General features: G+C 38.1%; 1 protein-coding gene and 1 non-coding gene across 5 annotated transcripts in view; one reads left to right on the top strand and one right to left on the bottom strand.

The window, feature by feature from the left end:
* Positions 1–21,544, bottom strand: part of SBF2 (SET binding factor 2) — a 508,637-nt gene that overhangs the window by 270,275 nt on the left and 216,818 nt on the right. For all 4 annotated transcript variants that reach the window (XM_055548648.1, XM_055548644.1, XM_055548646.1 and 1 more), the window contains exon 3: positions 15,493–15,630. In XM_055548648.1, the coding sequence (XP_055404623.1) occupies positions 15,493–15,630 (138 nt within the window). The remainder of the gene's footprint in view (positions 1–15,492; positions 15,631–21,544) is intronic.
* On the top strand, positions 5,618–5,689 carry TRNAG-CCC (transfer RNA glycine (anticodon CCC)). Its single transcript has one exon. It is a non-coding gene; the product is annotated as a tRNA-Gly (tRNA).

Here is a 21,544-nt window from a genome sequence, read left to right as displayed (position 1 = left end):
TCTCATTTGAACAAAACTTACAAGCCTTCTTCCAAGCTAAGATTATTCCTTGGTTTTAGTAGGTCCCAAAGTACTCTTGCCTGGAAAATCCCATGGACGGAGGAGCCTGGTAGGCTGCAGTCCATGGGGTTGCTGAGGGTCGGACACGACTTTCACTTTCATGCATTGGAGAAGGATATGGCAACCCACTCCAGTGTTCTTGCCTGGAGAATCCCAGGGACGGGGGAGCCTGGTGGGCCGCCGTCTATGAGTCGGACACGACTGAAGTGACTTAGCAGCAGCAGCAATAAAGATACATGGAGAAGGAAATGGCAACCCACTCCAGTATTCTTGCCTGGAAAATTCCATGGACAGAGGACCATGGCGGGCTACAGTCGATGGGGTCACAAAGAATCTGTCACGACTGAGCACATCAGCAATAGATACAAATTTACCTTAAATTCTGTTTACTGAACTGCCTCATGTTGACATATAAAGTGATTTTATCTTATATTTAGTGTAAGCATGTGCCACAACTTGCCCACTGACTGGTATTTTTTCCTACCTATTATTACTGCAGACCACATCTACTAGCGGCATTCCCAGCTTCCATGTAGTTTACATTCTATGTAGCTCTCAAACTCTTCATGCTTCAATAATATGGGATAAATTAGTACCCACCATAGCAATCTGCCCTAAAGGAACTACTGCCTTTCAAACATATCCTCAGGCAAAAATGCTAAAAATTATTAGAATACTGATTTTATGGAATGACTGCATATAGCAGATAGGCATAATCTGTAAGAAGTTTATCCTATCACCCAGGTAGAATACTTCATTCTCATCTCTGCTCTACTCCTGATGCTTGACTGCTGTCTCTTCTATTCTGAAAAGACTAACTGCATCCAATATCATCTGTGCTAAGCTCATTTTCAGCAACACTGTTTCATACTGTATGTGTGTGTGTTAGTCACTCAGTCCGCTCAGTCGTGTCCAACTCTTTACGACCCCATGGACTGGAGCTTGCCAAGCTCCTGTGTCCATGAAATTCTCCAGGCAAAAATACTAGAGCGGGTTGTCTTTCCCTTTTCCAGGAGATCTTCCCGACCCAGGGACTGAACCCAGGTCTCCGGCATTGCAGGCAGATTCTTTACTGTCTGAGTCACCAGGGAGTTCCTACTAATTCTCCCTACAAAATTTCTTTAAACACTCAATCTTAAAAGGAGGATGAAGGAGACGGCAGGATGAATTGTGAGAGTAACACTGAAACATACCTTAATATATGAAGTGGGAAGTTGCTATGTAACACAGGGAGCTTAACCCACTGCTCTGTAACAACCTAGAGGAGTGGGATGGAGTATGGGGGGTGGGGGGTGGGAGGGAGTTCAAAAGAGAGGGACATATGTATACTTACGGTTCATTCACATTGTTGTATGGCAGAAAAGTAAACATATTTTTAAGGCGATTATTTGCCAATTAAACTTTTTTTTAATTATGAAAGGAATTACGCAAGTAAAAATTTTCCAGTTTTACATTTCCTTTTTGAAAAGCAATTTATTACAGTACACCATTATATAGATTTGCCACAGCTAAGCAATTTGAGGACTTCAAGATCTTCCAAAACTGGAAATAAGGGAGTAGGAGTAGTTGCAAAATTCTGTAAGGTCTACAATTCCGCCCTGAAAACTTCATTTCTTGCCTAATAGTCCCTTAATTATGTTGACACGTCTATATGACAAAACCTAATTTATTCTTGCATTGGTCTGAAAAATAATGACTACATGAGACAAACACATTTTAGGATTTCAAAGCTTCAGACAACTGGGCCACAAGTCTTCAGTTCAGAATGCAGTTTACCTCTAGCAAAGAAAATACCGTGATATTTTCCCCTTCAATAGCTCCTGGACTCGCCACTATTCCAAAAGTAGGGCAAGTTCATTTGCAGGGCTATATATATTCATCCAGAAAGCTCCCTATTTTTAAGAAGCACAATCCATAACTTTTTTAAACATATATACTTATAAGGCAGCATTTTCCAAAGTGTTTTCTGCTGGAAGCTAAACAGATATTGCTTAGGTAAAAAGGTCTCCTAATCAAAAATTTTGGAAACAATAAATTAAAGCCAAGTTAAAAAGGTTTCCTCACTGCAGGAATTTTCAGACTGATAGGCAAATCTCGATTGTGTAACGTCAAGCAAAGATGATATGAATTATTTCTCCAACTTACTGGATGCTTTATTAAAAGCATCTAGGGGACCTAGTGCCCTATGAAACATATGCTGAGAAAGGCTGTCACAAGCTGTTCTAGAATAGAAAATGTATGAAAGTGAAATATGTATATATTCCTATGTTCTATATCCTAAAAAGACTAAGTTAATACCATGCTTATTTCATAAATATATTATTATATTTTATATCTGTTTCATTCATTCTCACATTTCATAAAGTGAGATTGGAAAATATTAGAAAGTAGATAATGTTGCTGAAAGCTAGGGCACTTTCAGTTCAGTTCAGATCAGTTCAGTCGCTCAGTCATGTCTGACTCTTTTCGACCCCATGAATCGCTGCACGCCAGGCCTCCCTGTCCATCACCAACGCATGAAGTTCACCCAAACTCATGTGCATCGAGTCGGTGATGCCATCCAGCCATCTCATCCTCTGTCGTCCCCTTCTCCTCCTGCCCCCAATTGCTCCCAGCATCAGGATCTTTTCCAATGAGTCAACACTTCGCATGAGGTGGCCAAAGTACTGGAGTTTCAGCTTTAGCATCATTCCTTCCAATGAACACCCAGGACTGATCTCCTTTAGGATGGACTGGTTGGATCTCCCTGCAGTCCAAGGGACTCTCAAGAGTCTTCTCCAACACCACAGTTCAAAAGCATCAATTCTTCGGCGCTCAGCTTTCTTCACACTCCAACTCTCACGCCCATACATGACCACTGGAAAAACCATAGCCTTGACAAGACGGACCTTTGTTGGCAAAGTGATGTCTCTGCTTTTTAATATGCTATCTAGGTTAGTCATAACTTTCATTCTAAGGAGTAAGCGTCTTTTAATTTCATGGCTGCAATCACCATCTGCAGTGATTTTGGAGCCCCCCAAAATAAAGTCTGACACTGTTTCCACTGTTTCCCCATCTATTTCCCATGAAGTGATGGGACCAGATGCTATGATCTTAGTTTTCTGAACGTTGAGCTTTAAGCCAACTTTTTCACTCTCCTCTTTCACTCTCATCAAGAGGCTTTTAAGTTCCTCTTCACTTTCTGCCATAAGGGAGGTGTCATCTGCATATATGAGGTTATTGATATTTCTCCTGGCAATCTTGATTCCAGCTTGTGCTTCTTCCAGCCCAGCGTTTCTCATGATGTAGTCTGCATAGAAGTTAAATAAGCAGGGTGACAATATACAGCCTTGATGTACTCCTTTTCCTGTTTGGAACCAGTGTGTTGTTCCATGTCCAGTTCTAACTGTTGCTTCCTGACCTGCATATAGGTTTCTCAAGAGGCAGGTCAGGTGGTCTGGTATTCCCATCTCTTTCAGAATTTTCCACAGTTTAGTGTGATCCACACATCAAAGGCTTTGGCATAATCTATAAAGCAGAAGTAGATGTTTTTCTGGAACTCTCTTGCTTATTCGATGATCCAGCGGATGTTGGCAATTTGATCTCTGGTTCCTCTTCCTTTTCTAAAACCAGCTTGAACATCTGGAAGTTACAGTTCATGTATTGCTGAAGCCTGGCTTGGAGAATTTTGAGCATTACTTTACTAGCATGTGAGATGAGTGCAATTGTGTGGTAGTTTGAGCATTCTTTGGCATTGCCTTTGGGATTGGAATGAAAACTGACCTTTTTCAGTCCTGTGGCCACTGCTGAGTCTTCCAAATTTGCTGGCATATTGAGTGCAGCACTTTCACAGCATCATCTTTCAGGATTTAAAATAGCTCAACTGGAATTCCATCACCTCCACTAGCTTTGTTCATAGTGATGCTTTCTGAGGCCCACTTGACTTCATATTCCAGGATGTCTGGCTCTAGGTGAGTGATCACACCATCGTGATTATCTGGGTTGTGAAGCTCTTTTTTGTACAGTTCCCCTGTGTATTCTTGCCACCTCTTCTTAGTATCTTCTGCTTTTGTTAGGTCCATACCATTTCTGTCCTTATCAAGCCCATCTTTGCATGAAATGTTTCCTTGGTATCTCTAATTTTGTTGAAGCGATCTCTAGTCTTTCCCATTCTGTTGTTTTCTTCTATTTCTTTGCATTGATCGCTGAGGAAGGCTTTCTTATCTCTCTTTGCTATTCTTTGGAACTCTGCATTCAGATGCTTATATCCTTCCTTTTCTCCTTTGCTTTTTGCCTCTCTTCTTTTCACAGCTATTTGTAAGGCCTCCTCAGACAGCCATTTTGCTTGTTTGCATTTCTTTTCCATGGGGATGGTCTTGATCCCTGTCTCCTGTACAATGTCACAAACCTCCGTCCATAGTTCATCAGGCTCTCTGTCTATCAGATCTAGTCCCTTAAATCTATTTCTCACTTCCACTGTATAATCATAAGGGATCTGATTTAGGTCATACCTGAATGGTCTAGTGGTTTTCCCTATTTTCTTCAATTTAAGGCTCTTTACAGCTGCCCTAAGAAAATATTCAGCTTGCCTGTGGCCCATTCTCACCATGAGTTAGGAACTTCTTCTCTAGACCAGTGGTTCTGTAACTTTAGTGCACAACAGGATCACTGCTGCTGCTGCTGCTGCTGCTGCTAAGTCGCTTCAGTCGTGTCCGACTCTGTGCGACCCCAGAGACGGCAGCCCACCAGGCTTCCCCATCCCTGGGATTCTCCAGGCAAGAACACTGGAGTGGGTTGCCATTTCCTTCTCCAATCCATAAAAGTGAAAAGTGAAAGTGAAATCGCTCAGTTGTGTCCGACTCTCAGAGACCCCATGGACTGCAGCCTACCAGGCTCCATGGGATTTGAGGGCTTGCTAAAACCGATTTTTGAGTCCCACCCCTAAAATTTCTGATTCAGTAGGTCTGGGGTAGAATCCAAGAATTTTCATTTCTAACAAGTTACCTAGTGATACTGATATTGCTTGTGCAGGGATCAGTTATGTCCAACTCTTTGCAACCTTATGGATTGTAGACTCTGTCCATGGGATTATCTAGGCACGAGTACTGGAATGGGTTGCCAGTTCCTTCTCCAGGGGATCTTGACTACCCAGGGATCGAACCCGCATCTCTTAGGTATCCTGCATTGGCAGATGGGTTCTTTACCTCTAGCGCAAACTGGGAAGCCCAGAGATCATGCAGTTTTAAGTTAATCAATATGAGAATATCAAAGAAAATAATAACTGTAACATATATTCTATATGCCAGACACTGTTCTATGCATCGTAAGAGTGTAAATAATTCATTTATACAATCAAGAACTTATTAAATACTATTTTCCAGTAAAGGAAACCAGAACTCCCTGGAGAAATGACATTCTAATTTTGAGTCACAAAAACGTACAAAATTAGCCTATTCATCTTAGTAAAAAAGTAAATAATCTGTCAAAGACTAACAGAATCAAAATAAATAAAAATCACTATTGACTGATTTAAACATACAAAAATCCATAAGTTTATAATTTTTAATTGGTCACTGCTTTCCTGGTGGCTCAGAGGTTAAAGCGTCTGCCTCCCATGCAGGAGACCCGGGTTCGATCCCTGGGTAGGGAAGATCACCTGGAGAAGGAAATGGTAACCCACTCCAGTATTCTTGTCTGGAGAACCCCATGGACGGAGAAGCCTGGTAGGCTACAGTCCATGGGGTCGCAAAGAGTCGAACACGACTGAGCGACTTCACTTCTTCTTCTCACTTCTCAAAGACGGCTAAAGGGGTTCCCTGATAGCTCAGGTGGTAAAGAATCCGCCTGCAATGCAGGAGACCTTGGTTTGATTCCTGGGTTGGGAAGATCCACTGGAGAAGAGATATGCTACCCACTCCAGTATTCTTGGGCTTCCCTTGTGGCTCAGCTGGTAAAGAATCTGCCTGCCTTGCAGGAGACCTGGGTTTGATCCCTGGGTTGAGAGGATCCCCTGGAGAAGGGAAAGGCTACCTGCTCCAGTATTACCAATCTAACTGTAGTCAATGAAAGTTCTATTTAATAACTGAAATTCAGTTAATAAATACAGAAAGAATAATAGAAAGAAGAATTTACCTTTTGCAATTCTTGCTTAAATTATGTATTTAGGCAAAGATCATCAATAGATCCCAAACTAAGTGAAGGCTGGCACCACCCCAAAACCCACAAATCAATCTTAACAATACTAAAAGTAGAACAACCAGAAGTTAAGTTTATCTTGATGAGACGCAATAGGAAGTACAGTACAATCTTTGAAGTGGTCTTGATTTAAAAATTGAATGTGAATCCCATCAAGCCTCTAGATCTAAATATTACTTTAAGGAAACTATGGAGAAGAGAGATATAATGGAGAACAGAGGTAAAAATAATATGGAGAATTAATCAGCCCAATCCAGAATACAGAACTTTGCATAGAACAAATGACCCAATTTCTCTACTGCCCCCGAAAGAGGGCCTGTTATAGAAAAAAAACTGAAGAAATATCAACCAAATATAATGTGCAGAATTTGCCTGAATAAGTCAAGACATTTTTGAGACAATTTTTTAGATTTAGAAATATGTAAGTTAGATATTAGATAATATTAAGGGATTATTCATTGTAATTAATTTTTAAGTATTATAATGGCAGATTGGTAATGTAAAAAAAAATCTTTATCAGTTAGAGATATATACTAAAATATTTGGGGCTTCCCTGGCGGTTCAGGTGGTAAAGTATCCACCTGCTAATGCAGGAGACCCAGGTTTAATCGCTGGGTTGGGAAGATCCCCTGGAGAAGAGAAGGGTTACCCATTCCAGTATTCTTGCCTGGAAAACCCATGGACAAAGGAGCATGGCAAGTTACAGGCCGTGGGGTCACAAAGAGTCAGACATAACTAAGGAACTAAGCATGCCTGCAGCATGCACACACTAAAATATTTGCAATAAATTATGCTGTCTGGGGTTTGCTTTAAAATGTCTCTATTTAAAAAAAAAAGGATTTAAACTTTAAAAGACCAACAAAATTCTGATAATTTTTAAAGCTGGGTCAAGTGTAATGGGATTTATATACTACTCACTTAAATTTTGTATTAAAAAAAATTCCCATCTAAAAAACAAAGAAAATAAAATCTTCATTATCCATCTCCTATGTGTCAATGTTATTCTAAAGTACATTTATTCATTTTGCTCCTTTGATCACACTTGGTTGCTGACATACCAAAATGTCTTTAGTTTGAACTGCATTATTATTGGTTCATAAACACACTTATAGACTCATTAAAAGATTCTAAAATGATACACATCCTAAGTTGCTTCAGTCTTGTCCAACTCTATGCGACCCCATGGACTGCAGCCCACCAGACTCCTCTGTCCGTGGGACTCTCCAGGCAAGAATACTGGAATGGGTTGCCATTTCCATCTTCAGGGGATCTTCCCGACCCAGGGATCGAACCCATGTCTCTTAAATCTCTTGCATTGGCAGGCGGGTTCTTTACTAGGGCCACCTGGGAAGTTCAAAAAATTTAGACAGGTCCATCTTTTTTAGGGTAAGTCATATAATAAAGCACCTCACATCTATCATATTTTACTGATTACTTAAAAAATGTTATAATCACATTGCCTAACTGAATAATTCTGGGAATATGTTATCAAAAATTTAATGCCAAACTTTTGCTTGTGTTTTTTGACAGTGTTACTGTAACTTAGAAAGATAAGAGCCAACATTTTTAAAGTTGCACAATTATATTTTGGATGGTTTGTGTCCCTAAGTTCCTCTTCTTTAGACTTCCAAATAATGTGTCATAGTATATTTGGTATGAAATAATTCACACCAAATGAGAATTAAAAGATCTATTTTTGAATTGATGATATGATCCAAAAATAAAAGAAAAACACATTTTTTAAAAAGGACATAGTTCACTGTTCACATTGAAAATGGGAACAACATTAATGATGACCCAAGAAAGGAACATCATCTGGACTTTAATATTATCTTTTTCAAATATTACCTCATTGTTTTTACCATTTTTTTGGACCAATTCCAAAAGATATTATCTCTCTATTTTTCACAAAGAAAAGCTGTTATATAATTCTGGCTAGCATCTACTACCTAGGTGAACTTATATAGGAGCTAGAAATCTTATAACTTAAACTCGAAGCAGACTCTAACTTTCTGTAAGGTAATTGCGAATACTAAATAAATTACAATGCTTTGGTCCAGTTAAAGTGGCAAATAGGAAAATATTTGAGCTAAAAAGAAAAATAATTTTCAAGCGTTAATTCTAAATATATGAGAACATTGGAGAAGGCAATGGCACCCCACTCCAGTACTCTTGCCTGGAAAATCCCATGGGCGGAGGAGCCTGGTAGGCTGCAGTCCATGGGGTCGCTAAGAGTCAGACACGACTGAGCGACTTCACTTTCACTTTTCACTTTCATGCACTGGAGAAGGAAATGGCAACCCACTCCAGTGTTCTTGCCTGGAGAATCTCAGGGATGGGGGAGCCTGGTGGGCTGCCATCTATGGGGTCACACAGAGTCGGACATGACTGAAGTGACTTAGCAGCATGAGAACATTGATCTTGGTTTTTAATATTATTTATTACTCAAATGAGCCAGGGATCCTTGAAGTATTGGCTGATTTAAAGACTGGAGCAGGGGAAGAAAAAGGTGATTCTGGAACACCTTGGTATGACAGAAATTTTTTAAATGCTTTAAAAAAAAAAACTATTGTGGGGTTTTGACAAGACAACACAGGAACCATTCTGATGGGGTAATCACTGGTCAAATCTTAGACAATCTGTGTATCACAACAGTGAAAACCGTTAATTATATACTACTGAAGAAAAAAGAAACTAGAATACATGAGATCATATCTCAGTCAAGACAGAAAAGGTAAAATGTCAACTGCTGACTGGTAAAGGTACAGGTAGAGGGTGTGCACAGTTGGAAAACAGTCATTTTGCAACCATCATACTAAGAATTGGCATAGGCAAGAATCATCACTAAATGCTAAATCTGGTGGGAGTGTAGAGGGATAATTAATTAGTTACAGAATATTTAGTCTTAAAGTATCTTACTACACACAGCTTATTAGTTCCAAGAAAAAAAAAAACCAAGCAAGTAAACAATGGAGATATCTGACAATCACCAGACCAGGTACTCAAAAAAAACATTAGTAGGGCAGGCTGGTAGCAGACAGACATTGTGTACTTCCAGATATGTGCCCATAGAAGGACATACACTTGGTATTCCAAATGCTGGTAGTATTCCAACTACTGGTGGATAACCTGAATGTAAAGTGAGAGATATCAGAAAAAAACAAAAAATGTTAAGAGTTCTATTTAAAAGAGGTGTTCAGACCTGCATTATTTGAAAATGTCAAAGGCTGAGCAACTATTTCAGATGAAAACAGACAAAAGAGAAATGGTAATTAAATGCAACACATGATTTTTTTAACTACATCCTATACTGGAGGACCAAAAAAAGGCAGTGGGAAGGGCATAAAGAACATTAGGTCAAATGACAAAACTGAATATGGACGGTAGAGGAGATAAAGGTGTATTACCGATGTCAGTTTTCTAATACTGATAACCATACTATGTTTATGTTAGAAAAAAAAAAAAACTAACTCATGAAATACAACCTGAATACTTTAGGGCAAACAGAAATGAAACACACTAATTTGTCTCAAATAGGTCAGAAAATGTGTGTCTGTCTGTCTATCTAAGGAGAAAGATGGAGTGGAGTAGGGGAAGGAGAGCGAGGTCTATTAAAGATAATTAATATTTACGATAATAAACATCTTAATCCATTTAACTGTTGATGGTCTCTTAGCTTGTTGCTGTATCTTGGCTATTGTGAATAATGCTGCAATGAACATGGGAAGCAGATATCTCTTCTATACCCTATTTTCATTTCCTTTGGATACATACTCAGAAGTAGTATTGCTGGATTATAAGGCAGTTCTATTTTTAATTTTTTGAGGAATTTCCATTTTCATTATCCATAGTATTTCCCACCAATTCACATTTCCACCCACCATTCACAAGGGTTCCCTTTTATCTACAGTCTTGTATACACTTGTTGTCTCTTACCTTTTTGATAACTGCCATTCTAACAGTTGGCAGTGTTAGGTGATATTTCATTATGTATGAGGTGATATTTCATTATGTTATTGATTTCCATTTCCCTGATTATTACTTACTTCTGCTAAGCAACAACAAAAAAATCCAAGTCACTGGCAAGACCTTTGTTAAGGAGTTTATCCCCAAGTATTTACTTTTTTTAAGAGCTTACTGTTTCATTTATTTCCACTCTGATCTTTGTTATTTCCTTCATTCTATTAATTTTTGGCTTAGTTTTGGCATCTTCTAGCTCCTTACAGTGTAAACTTAATTTGCTTATTTGAGGTTTTGCTCTTTTCTTAATGTAGGTGTTAATTACTATAATCACTGTAAATTTCCCCCCTTTTGGTTCAGTCAATAAATTTTGGTATGTTGTATCTTCATTTTCATTTGTCTCAAGGTTTTTTAAATTCTTCTTTAGTGTCTTCTTTGACCCATTCAGTAGTGTATTATTTAACCTCCACATAGCTGTAAATTTTCCAGTCCTCTTCTTGTAATTGACTTCTAATGCTACACTTCTGTGGTTGGAAAAGAAGCTTAATATGATTTTAATCTTAAATGAATTGACTTCATTTGTGGTCTACCATATTATCTATCCTAGGGAATGTTCCACGTATGCTTGAGAAGTATGTGTATTCAGCTGCTATCATATGGAAGGTTCTCCATATGTCTGTTGGTGCTTCCCAGGTGGCACAGTGGTAAAGAATCTGCCACCAATGCAGGAGGTGCGAGAGCTGAGGGTTCGGTCCCTGGGTGGGGAAAATCCCTGGAGTAGGATATGGCCACTTGCTCCAGTATTCTTGCCCAGAAAATTCCATAGACAGAGAAGCCTGGTGGAGTTCATGGGGTTGCAAAGAATTAGACATGACTGAGTGACTGAACACACACATAATGTTTGTTAAGTGCATCTCGTCTAACATACTGTTTAAATTCAGTTTTCCTTATTGATCTTCTGTTTGAATGATCTCTCCACTGTTGAATATGGGGTACTTAAATCTTCTACTACTATTGTATTGTCATCAATTTTTATCTTCAGATTTGCTTTATTCATTTAGGCACTCTAATAATATCAATAGATGCATAAATATTTATCAATATTATCTCTCTGATGAGCTATTTTTATCATTATACAATGACCTTCCTTGTCTTTTGTTACAGTTTTTTGTTCAAAGTCATTTTTTTCTTATATTAATTACAGCTACCCCAGCTTTCTTTTGATTTCCATTTGCATGAAGTATCTTTTTCTCCCCTTCGTTTTCAGCCAATGTATGTCTTTAAAAGTAAAGTGAGTTTTGCTTCAGGTCGTTCTGTTTTGTGGGTTTTTTTTTTCCCCCCTAAAATCCATTCAGTTACTCCACATCTTTGAATTGGAAATATAGTCATTTTACATTTAAAGTAATTATTGATTATTATGTATTTACTACTGTCATTTTGTTAACTGTTTCCTCGCAGTTTTGTAATTCTTCATCTTTATTTTACTACATATAACATTTACCATTACAAGTGAGATTTATACTTTTACATGTTTTCCTATTACTAATTAGCACCTTTTCATTTCAGATTAAAGAAATTCCTTTAACCTTTCCTACAAGGCCAGTTTAGTGGTGATTAGCTTCTTTAGCTTTTGCTAGTCTGCAAAACTCTTTCCTTCAATTCTTAAGGACAACTTGCCAGGTGAAATCTTCTTGATTGGCAGGTTTTTTCCTCAGGAATTTAAATAAATCTTGCCACTTCTCTCTGGTCTGCAAAGTTTCTGCTGAAGAAATCTGTTCATCTTCTTATCAGGGTTCCCTTTTATGAACAAGTTATTTTTCTCTTGCTGCTTTTAAGATTCTCTGTCTTTAACTTTTGACACTAATTATAATGTACCTTGGTGCTGGTCTCTTTGGATTCATTGTATTTGGAAATCTCTGGGCTTCTAGATCTGAATGTCTGTTTCTTTCCAAAGCTTAGGAGAGTTTTCACCCATTATTTCTTCTTATAAGCTTTCTTCCCCTTTCACTCTTTTTTCTTCTCCTAGGATCCCTATATAATGCAAATGTTGGTTTGCTTGATGTTATCTCATAAGTCCTGACCCTCAGGCAGTAGCTTTTAAAGTATGCACTCTGGATGTTTTCAAGCAAAGACTGAGAGATGAGTTTCTCTTTGTTTCGTCCATGCTGAGCCTCAGCAAATCCTTGAAAACCCATTAATAACTCTCTTTGTTATACTCTGGTGGGTCTCATGAACAAAAAGCCCCACTGTCTTTCAGAGCTGGTGTTTTTGGGGTCCATACCTCAGGTGGAAGTCTAAAAAAATGGGAGGTAAATGTTGGGTCCAAACTCTTGGCACATCAGGGGAGGAGCTTGGAGTTGTAAGTTCCTTCCCGATTGCATGTCTCTGTGCCAGGGATGGGTTTTATGGTGAGACTGCATCTCAGCCTTTTTTTACTCACTTCAGTGCAGGTATATTCTCATTAGCCTGATATACAGGAATTGCTCAGCTAGTTTCTGTATTTCTTTCAGCAGAAACTGCTCTGTGTATAGCCATGGATTCAGTTTGTCCATGGGCGTGGGCTGCCTGCCATCTTGAACTGGAATCCTGTTACAATGTCTTAATGTATTACTTGTCTGTGAGTTTATTCGAGGTGAAAGGGGTTGGTAATGATGGAGAGAGGAAGAAAAACCAAAATAATCAGTTTTATTAGATAATTCTAGGGAGTTGTACAGAGGCACCTTCAGGAATACGGAAATAAAAGAAAATATTGCATTCTCAGAACTAACTTATATTCAAAAGATCAACAGGGAAATGAAAGGTCCTTTCAAAGAGACAGTGAGGCTCTCAACTAGAGAACATTCTTTCTCATCAGAATGAACTGATCAAAATGGGAATTGAATTAACTAACTGTGTTGGCAACACCCACTCGAATGCATCTAGGACAGAAATGATTAGAATCATAGACATTTAAGTTTTCTGTCCGCACTGACAACATGTTATTGTTGTTTAGTTGCTCAGTCGTGTCTGACTCTTTGTGACCCTATGGGCTGCAATATGCCAGGGTTCCCTTTCCTTCACTATCTCCTGGAGTTTGCTAGACCTTATGTCCATTGAGTCAATGATGCCATCCAACAATCTCATCCTCTGTTGACCCCTTTTCTGCCTGCCTTCAATCTTTCCCAGCATCGGGGTCTTTTCCAATGAGTCAGCTCTTCGCATCAGGTGGCCAAAGTACTGGAGCTTCAGCTTCAGCATCAATATTCCAATGAATATTCAGGGTTGACTTCCTTCAGGATTGACTGGTTTGATCTTCCTGCTGTCCAAGGGACTCTCAAGAGTCTTTTCCAACGCTGCAGTTCAAAAGCACTCAGCCTTCTTTATGGTCCAATTCTCACATCTGTACATGACTACTGGAAAAACTATAGCCTTGACTATACAGATAATTATTAATTTAAAAAATAGTTGGCCCTGAACAATGCAGGATTCAGAGATGCCAATTTCTCTGTGCAGTTGAAAATCCACACATTACCTTCACAGTTGGTGTTCTGTATCCACATATTCAACCAACCATGGATCGAGTATTTACTGAAAAAAAACCCATGTATAAGTGGACCTGTGCAGTTTAAGCCCATGTTGTTTAAGGGTCAATTACACAAATAATTGGCTGTGTTAATCTGGCAGGTATTAAATCTCTGACATGAAAAATTCCTTTGTTTGATTCCACAATCAAAATGAATCTGATTTGACATGGCTTCCCACAAAGATCTGACAATAAGGAAAAAGTGTGCTGATAATATAGATAACATATATTTTGTTCTATATAAACTTTTAACATCACTATAAATTAAAAACCAGCATACTAGTTTTAATACATTGCTCTAATGAACTTGGATAATTTGAGTCAGTACCATGAAAGTTGGTTTGTTTACCCTTGTAAAGGGAAGTTTTTGCATCAAGAACATTCAGACCATGGCATTTAATTAAAATAGCAAAAATAACAAATGCTCCTTTGTGAGGCCACTTCAGAAAGCACAGCAAATAATGCAAATTGACTCCCTCAACATCCTTCAAACTGTTTTATAGTTTCCTTCTCAAACTATAGAGACTTAATTTGTGCACAACAAATTAACAAATAACAACAAAAACGTTTTTCTGATTCCTTTGTGGGCGGCTGGAGGGGGGAATCTGTAAGCAATCTGACTTACACAAGGAAACACCCCATATGATACTTAAAGCAGGAGTCACCAACATGTGACAGTGGCTGCATGTGGGAGAGAGGATTTTTTTTTTTAAGTGCAATTATTATGAAGGTTATAGTGGTGGTTCAGACAGTAAAGAATCTGCTCATGATGCTGGAGACCTGGGTTCAATCCCTGAGTCAGGAAGATCCCCTGGAGAAGGAAATGGCAACTCACTCCAGTATTCTTGCCTGGAAAATGCTCCACAAAGGAGCAATACTTTCTCATAATATCTTTCCTGAATAAATTAGAGGCAGTATTTAGTTATCTGAAACAGAAAGAACCCCAACTAATACTCTGAAAGACCAGTACTTTTAATTACTTTTAATTTCTATACTGCTAAGTCACTTCAGTTGTGTCCAACTCTGTGCGACCCCATAGATGGCAGCCCACCAGGCTCCCCCGTCCCTGGGATTCTCCAGGCAAGAACACTGGAGTGGGTTGCCATTCCCTTCTCCAATGCATGAAAGTGAAAAGTGAAAGTGAAGTCACTCAGTCGTATCCGACTCTTAGCAACCCCATGGACTGCAGCCAACCAGGCTCCTCCGTCCATGGGATTTTCCAGGCAGGTGTACTGGAGTGGGATGCCATTGCCTTCTCCGAATTAATTTCTATAGTTCTAGCCTAATAATTTCAGTACCATCATTTTGATAATACCACCGCCAATAATGATTTAACAGTTACTTCAGTGCTTAAAAAATAATATCAAGCATGTGATAAGTGATTTATAAACATTCTGATTAAATGCTCTATATTCTGTGAAAGCTACCTCAGGAGAAGGACTAAAAGGGACAAACCATAGCTTCACCATGAGCAGATACAAATCTTCTTACCAACCAATTTGCAGATGTGCTATTCTTAGAAATATGCAGACTATGAATAATATTTTAAAGAAGAACAATTAATCTTGGACAATTAATTTGCCTTTTTGCTCTCTTCAATAATACAGTACCTCAGCCTTTTTAAAGTAAATCACGTAACTCAAACTTGCAGTTCTAACAAAAACAAATATAGCATAATAGAAAGATTCCTAAAAAGGTGCCCTTTGGCTATAATTCGGCTATAAAAGTTATTGCACCTGAAGATTGATCTCTGCTTCATAAAAGGTTAGGCACGAGCAGTAATGTCGATCTGAGTCAATATCTGTCAGGACCACCACAAAAAACGTTGGTTGCTTCCTCTCTCTGGACAGCTGCCATCCGCCAGGCTGACAAAACTAAATCAGATAGAAAAAAATAAAACTGTTACATCTGAAAAGTATAAAGGTAAATTTATTATTTATATATCTTTTAAGAATGTTCAATGTTTTTTCATTTACAAAAATTTTTCAGATATGTCACTTCAGCCATTATTTTTAAAATCAATCACAAATTGATAACATTAGCATACTTCCACTAATGTACATATGCATTTTAAGAAGACAGCCTAGATTTTTCCAGAGATGCCACACATTCTGAAACCTAAGTTGGCATCCATAGGAACAGAGCACTGAGATGAAAGTTTTGTGTCATTAGAACAAATCATGAGGTAAGCTGAAGATAAAAGTACTCGCTTCCTACCACGGATGGAAAATAGAATTATTTTAAAATATCATCATTAATCTAAGACTTCAATTCAGAAAAATAGGCGTTGTTCATCAAGACAGACCACATTTTGGGCTATAAAATACATCTTAATTTATTTAAAAGGATAGAGTTCATATAAAGCATGCTCTCAGACCACAGTAAAATTAAACTAAAATTCAGTTACAGAAAAATGGCTGGAAAATCCCCAAATACTTGGAGATTAAATAATAAGACACTTCTAAGAATCTCAAAAGAAATTTTCAAATATATTTAACTAAATGAAAATATAACAACATTTGTGGGATTCAGCAAAAGCAATGCTTGGAGGGAATTTTATAGCAGTGAATTCATATATTAGAAAAGATGAAAATTTAAAATAAATAATCTAACTTTTAGGAAACTAGGACAAGAAGAGCAAATTAAATTCAAAGCAAGCAGAAGAAAAGAAATAATAAAATTTGATCAGAAGTCAATGAAATCTATAATAGGAAATCAATAGAGAAAGGCAACAAAATCTAAAGCTAGTTCTTCAAAAAGAACATTAAAGTCAACAAGCCTCTAGCCAGACAAACTAAAAATAAAAGATACAGATTATTAACATCAAAAATGAAAGATGACACATTACTATAGACATTAAAAAGATAATAAAGGAATACTATGCATAAGTCTACGTCCACAAATTTGATAATCTACATAAAATCAATCAGTTTCTCGAAAGACATAATCTGATAAAATTCACCAAGAAATAGACAATGTGAATAGACCTAGGTCTATTAAAGAATTTGAATCAACAATTAATAATCTTCCAAAATACAAAGTATCAGGTCCCAAAGGGTTCATTGGTAAATCTTACCAAATATTGAAGGACAAAACTAAAACATCCTCTATAATCTCTTCCATAAGACTGAGCACAAGAAATACTTCCTGACTCATTCCATAAAGCCAGCATTACCCTAATAGTAAAACCAGAAAAAAACAATTTACAATAAAACTACATATCACTGAGCTTCCCTTGTAGCTCAGTTGGTAAGAATCTGCATGCAATGCAGGAGACCAGGGTTCAATCCCTGGATTCGGAAGATCCCCTGGAGAAGGAAATGGCAACCCACTCCACTATTCTTGCCTAGAGAATCCCATGGATAGAGGAGCCTGGCAGGCTATAGTCAATGGGGCTGCAAGAGTCAGACTCGACTTAGCGATTAAACCACCACCACACATCTCTCATGAACACAGTTGCAAAAAGCTTCAACAAAATATCTGCAAATTGAAAATACCAACATATGAAAAGAATTACACACCATGACAAAATAAGATTTATTTTGGGTATGCAGAGCTGGTTCAACATTCGAAAATCAATTAATCACATGAAGAAGCTAAACAAGAAAAAGTGCATGATCGTATCAGTAAATGCAAAAAAGGGATTTGAGAAAATCAAATACCAATTCACGATAAAAACTCTCAGCAAAGTAAGGATAGAGGGGAAGTTCCTTAACTTGTTAGAGAAAAAAAAAAAACTACAGCTAACAATATACGTAATGTTAAGAAACTAGATGCTTTCTAGCTAAGATTAGGAACAAGGATGTCACTTCTTACCACTACTTTTCTAAATTATACTGAAAGTCCTAGCTAATACAATGAGTCAAAAAAAAGGAAATAAAAGGTTTACAAATTAAGAAGGAATAAGTATAACTGTCTTTTTACTCCCAAATGACATGACTGCCTCTGTAGAAAACCTGAAAGTAATAAGCAATTACAGCAACGTTCCAGGATCCAAGGTCAATAAACAGAAGTGAAGTCTCCTATATATACCAACAATGATCAAGTGTCATTTGATATTAAAAACACAATACCATCTTCATATATTAGCACCCTCAAAATGAAATACTTAGGTATAAACCTAATAAGCTATGTATAATATATATATATACACACATATATATAAATTACAAAACATTGACAAAGGAAATCAAAGAAATAGAGTGATTCCAATGTTCATCAATAGGAAGACACAATACTGTCAAGTTTCAATTCTTCCCAGCTTGATTTATAGATTCAATGCAATCCCCCAAAATCCAGCAAGTTATTTATGGATATTGACAAACTAATGTTAAAGTTGATGTGGAGAGGCAAAAGACCCAGAATAGCCAACTTAAAATGCAAGAACAAAGTTGGAAGAGTGACACTATCTGACTTCAAGACTTACTATATAGCTACAGTCATCAGGACAGTGTGGTACTGGTGAATGAAGATACAAATAGATCAATTAAGAACAGTGAGCCCAGGAACAGACCACGTGAATACAATCAACTGAAGTTTGACAAAAGAGCAAACGCAACACAGTGGAGAAAAGACAGTGTTTTCACAAATGGTACTGGACCAACAAAATATTCATATACAAGAAAGTAAATCTAGACACAGACTTTGCACCCTTCACAAAAATAAACTCAGAGTGGACCATACATCTAAATGTAAAATACAAAACTATAAAATATCTAGAGGATAACATAGGAGAAAACAAAGACAATATTTGTTTGGGCCATGACTTTTTTGATACAACCCCAAAATTATAAACCAGGAAAGAAAGAGTCAATAAGTCAGACTTCATTAAAATTCAAAACTTCTGCTCTGTGAAAGACACTGTCAAGAAAATGAGAAGATAAACTAAGGACTGGGAGAAAATATTTGCAAAACGCATATCTGATAATGTATTATCATCCAAAATATACAAAAGAGATTTTAAAACTAAATAATAAGAAAGTGAACAACTCAATTTAAAAGACAGCAAAAGATCTGAATAAGATTATTGTTGCTCAGTTGCTAAGCCATGTTCAACTCTTTGCGAACCCATGGATTGCAGCAAGCCAGGCTCCTCTGTCTTCCACTGTCTCCTGGAGTTTGCTCAAATTCATGTCTATTGAGTCAGTGATGCCATCTAATCAATCTAATCCTCTGCTGCCCTCTTCTCCTATAGCCATCAGTCTTTCCTAGCATTGGGGCCTTTTCCAAAGAGTCAGCTCCTTGTAGCATGTGCCCAAAATATTGGAGCTTCAGCAATGGTCCTTCCAATGAATATTCATGGTTGATTTCCTTTAAGATTCACTGGTTTGATCTCCTTGAAGTACAAGGGACTCTCAAGAGTCTTCAACACCACCACAGTTCAAAAGCATCAATTCTTCAACACTCAGCTTTCTTTATGATCCAACTGTCACATCTGCATGTGACAGGTGGAAAAACCATAGCTTTGACTATATAGATCTTTGTCAGCACAGTCATGTATCTGCTTTTTAATATTCTGTCTAGGTTTCTCATAGATTTCCTTCCAAAGAGAAAGCATCTTTCAATTTCATGGCTGCAGTCATGGTCTGCAGTGATTTTGGAGTCCAAGAAAATAAAATCTGTCACTGCTTCCAATTTTTCCCCCTTCTATTTGCCATCAACTGATGGGACCAAGTGCCATGACCTTAGTTTTTTGAATGCTGAGTTTCAAGCCAACTTTTTCACTCTCCTCTTTCACCTTCATCAAGCAACTCTTCTTGGTTTCCCTGGTAGCTCAGCTGGTAAAGAATCTGCCTGCAATGCAGGAGACCTGGTTTGATCTCTGGGTTAGGAAGATCCCCTGGAGGAGGGCATGGCAACCTACTACAGTATTCTTGCCTGGAGAATCCCCATGGGCAGAGGACCCTGCCAGGCTACAGTCCATGGGGTCGCAAGGAGTCGGGCATGATTGAGCGACTAAGTACAGTACAAGATAGTAAGAAACTCTTCAGTTCTTCTTCAGTTTCCTTCTGAATAAATCTCTCTCCAAAAAACATACACAGAAGGCAAATAAGCATATGAAAAGATGTTTAATATCATACTTCATAGTTCAGTTCAGTCGCTCAGTCGTGTCTGACTCTTTGTGACCCCATGAACTACAGCATGCCAGGCCTCCCTGTCCATCACAAACACCCGGAGTTCACCCAAACCCATGTCCATTGAGTCGGTGATGCCATCCAACCATTTCATCCTGTCATCCCCTTCCCCTCCTGCCCTCAATCTTTCCCAGCATCAGGGTCTTATCAAATGAGTCAGCTCTTCACATCAGGTGGCCAAAGTATTGGAGTTTCAGCTTTAACATCAGTCCTTCCAATGAACATCCAGGACTGATCTCTTTTAGCATGGACTGGTTGAATCTCCTTGCAGTCCAAGGGACTCTCAAGAGTCTTCTCCACCACCACAGCTCCAAAGCATCAATTCTTTAGTGCTCAGCTTTCTTTATAGTCTAACTCTCACATCCATACATGACCACTGGAAGAACCATAGCCTTGACTAGATGGACCTTTGTTGGCAAAGTAATGTCTCTGCTTTTGAATATGCTGTCTAGGTTGGTCATAACTTTCCTTCCAAGGAGTAAGCATCTTTTAATTTCATGGCTGCAATCACCATCTGCAGTGATTTTGGAGCCCCCAAAAATAAAGTCAGCCACTGTTTCCCCATCTATTTGCCATGAACTGATGGGACCATAAGGGACTGCAAATTAAAAGAATGAGACACTGCCATATACTTATTAAAATGGCCAAAATACAAAATAATGACAATGCCAGATGCTGACAAAAATATAGGACAACAGGAACTCTCACTTATTGCTAGTGAGAATGTAAAATGGTACTACTACATTGTAAGAGAGTGTGGCAGTTTCTTACAAAACTAAACATACTCTTACCTAAAAGCCAAATACTTACCCAAAGGAGTTGAAAACATATATTCACACAAAACCTGCACGTGGATGTTTATAGCAGCTTTATTCAAAACTGTCAAAATGTGGAAATAACCAAGATGTCCTTCAGTAAGTGAAGGCACATCCAAGTGAAGGGATATTTTATTGCACTAAAAGGAAATGAGCTATCAGGCTTCCCTGGTGGCTCAGTGGTAGAGAATCTGCCTGCCAATGCAGGAGACATGGATTCAATCCCTGGTCCATCAGGATCCCACATGCTGTGGAGCAACTAAACCTGTGTGCCACAACTACTGAGCCTGTGCACTAGAGCCCAGGTGCTGCAACCACTGAAGCCTGCACCCCATAGGGCCCATGCACCACAAGAGAAGCCCCATGCTGCAACTGGAGAGTGGCCCCCATCTCGCCACAACGAGAAAAAAAGCTCAGGCAGCAACCAAAACCCAGCACAGCCAAAAGTAAATAAAATAAAATAAAGAAATGAGCTATCAAGCCATGAGAAAACATGGAGGAACATAAATACACATTACTAAGTGAAAAACAGTAGTCTGAAATGGCTGCCTATGGTAAAATTCCAAATTTATAATATTCTGAAAAATATACAGCCATAGAGAGCAAAAAGATTAATAGTTACCTATGGCAGGGAAGACATAACAGGCAGAATTTCAAGGATTTTTAGAGCAGGGAAACTATTCTGTGTAAGAATATAACTGTATATAAATATTATTATGTATTCATCAAAATCTTTAGATGTACACCAAGAGTGAAATCTAAGGTAAATTACAGCTTTCGGTTCCTGATGACGTGATCTATGTGAGTTCATTCATCAACTGTGATAAATATATCACTGT

Source organism: Bubalus kerabau, chromosome 15 (assembly GCF_029407905.1).
Source record: "Bubalus kerabau isolate K-KA32 ecotype Philippines breed swamp buffalo chromosome 15, PCC_UOA_SB_1v2, whole genome shotgun sequence".
Classification (NCBI taxonomy): Eukaryota; Metazoa; Chordata; class Mammalia; order Artiodactyla; family Bovidae; genus Bubalus; species Bubalus kerabau.
Note: the sequence above shows the minus strand (reverse complement) of the source record. Positions and strands in the feature narration are given on the sequence as shown.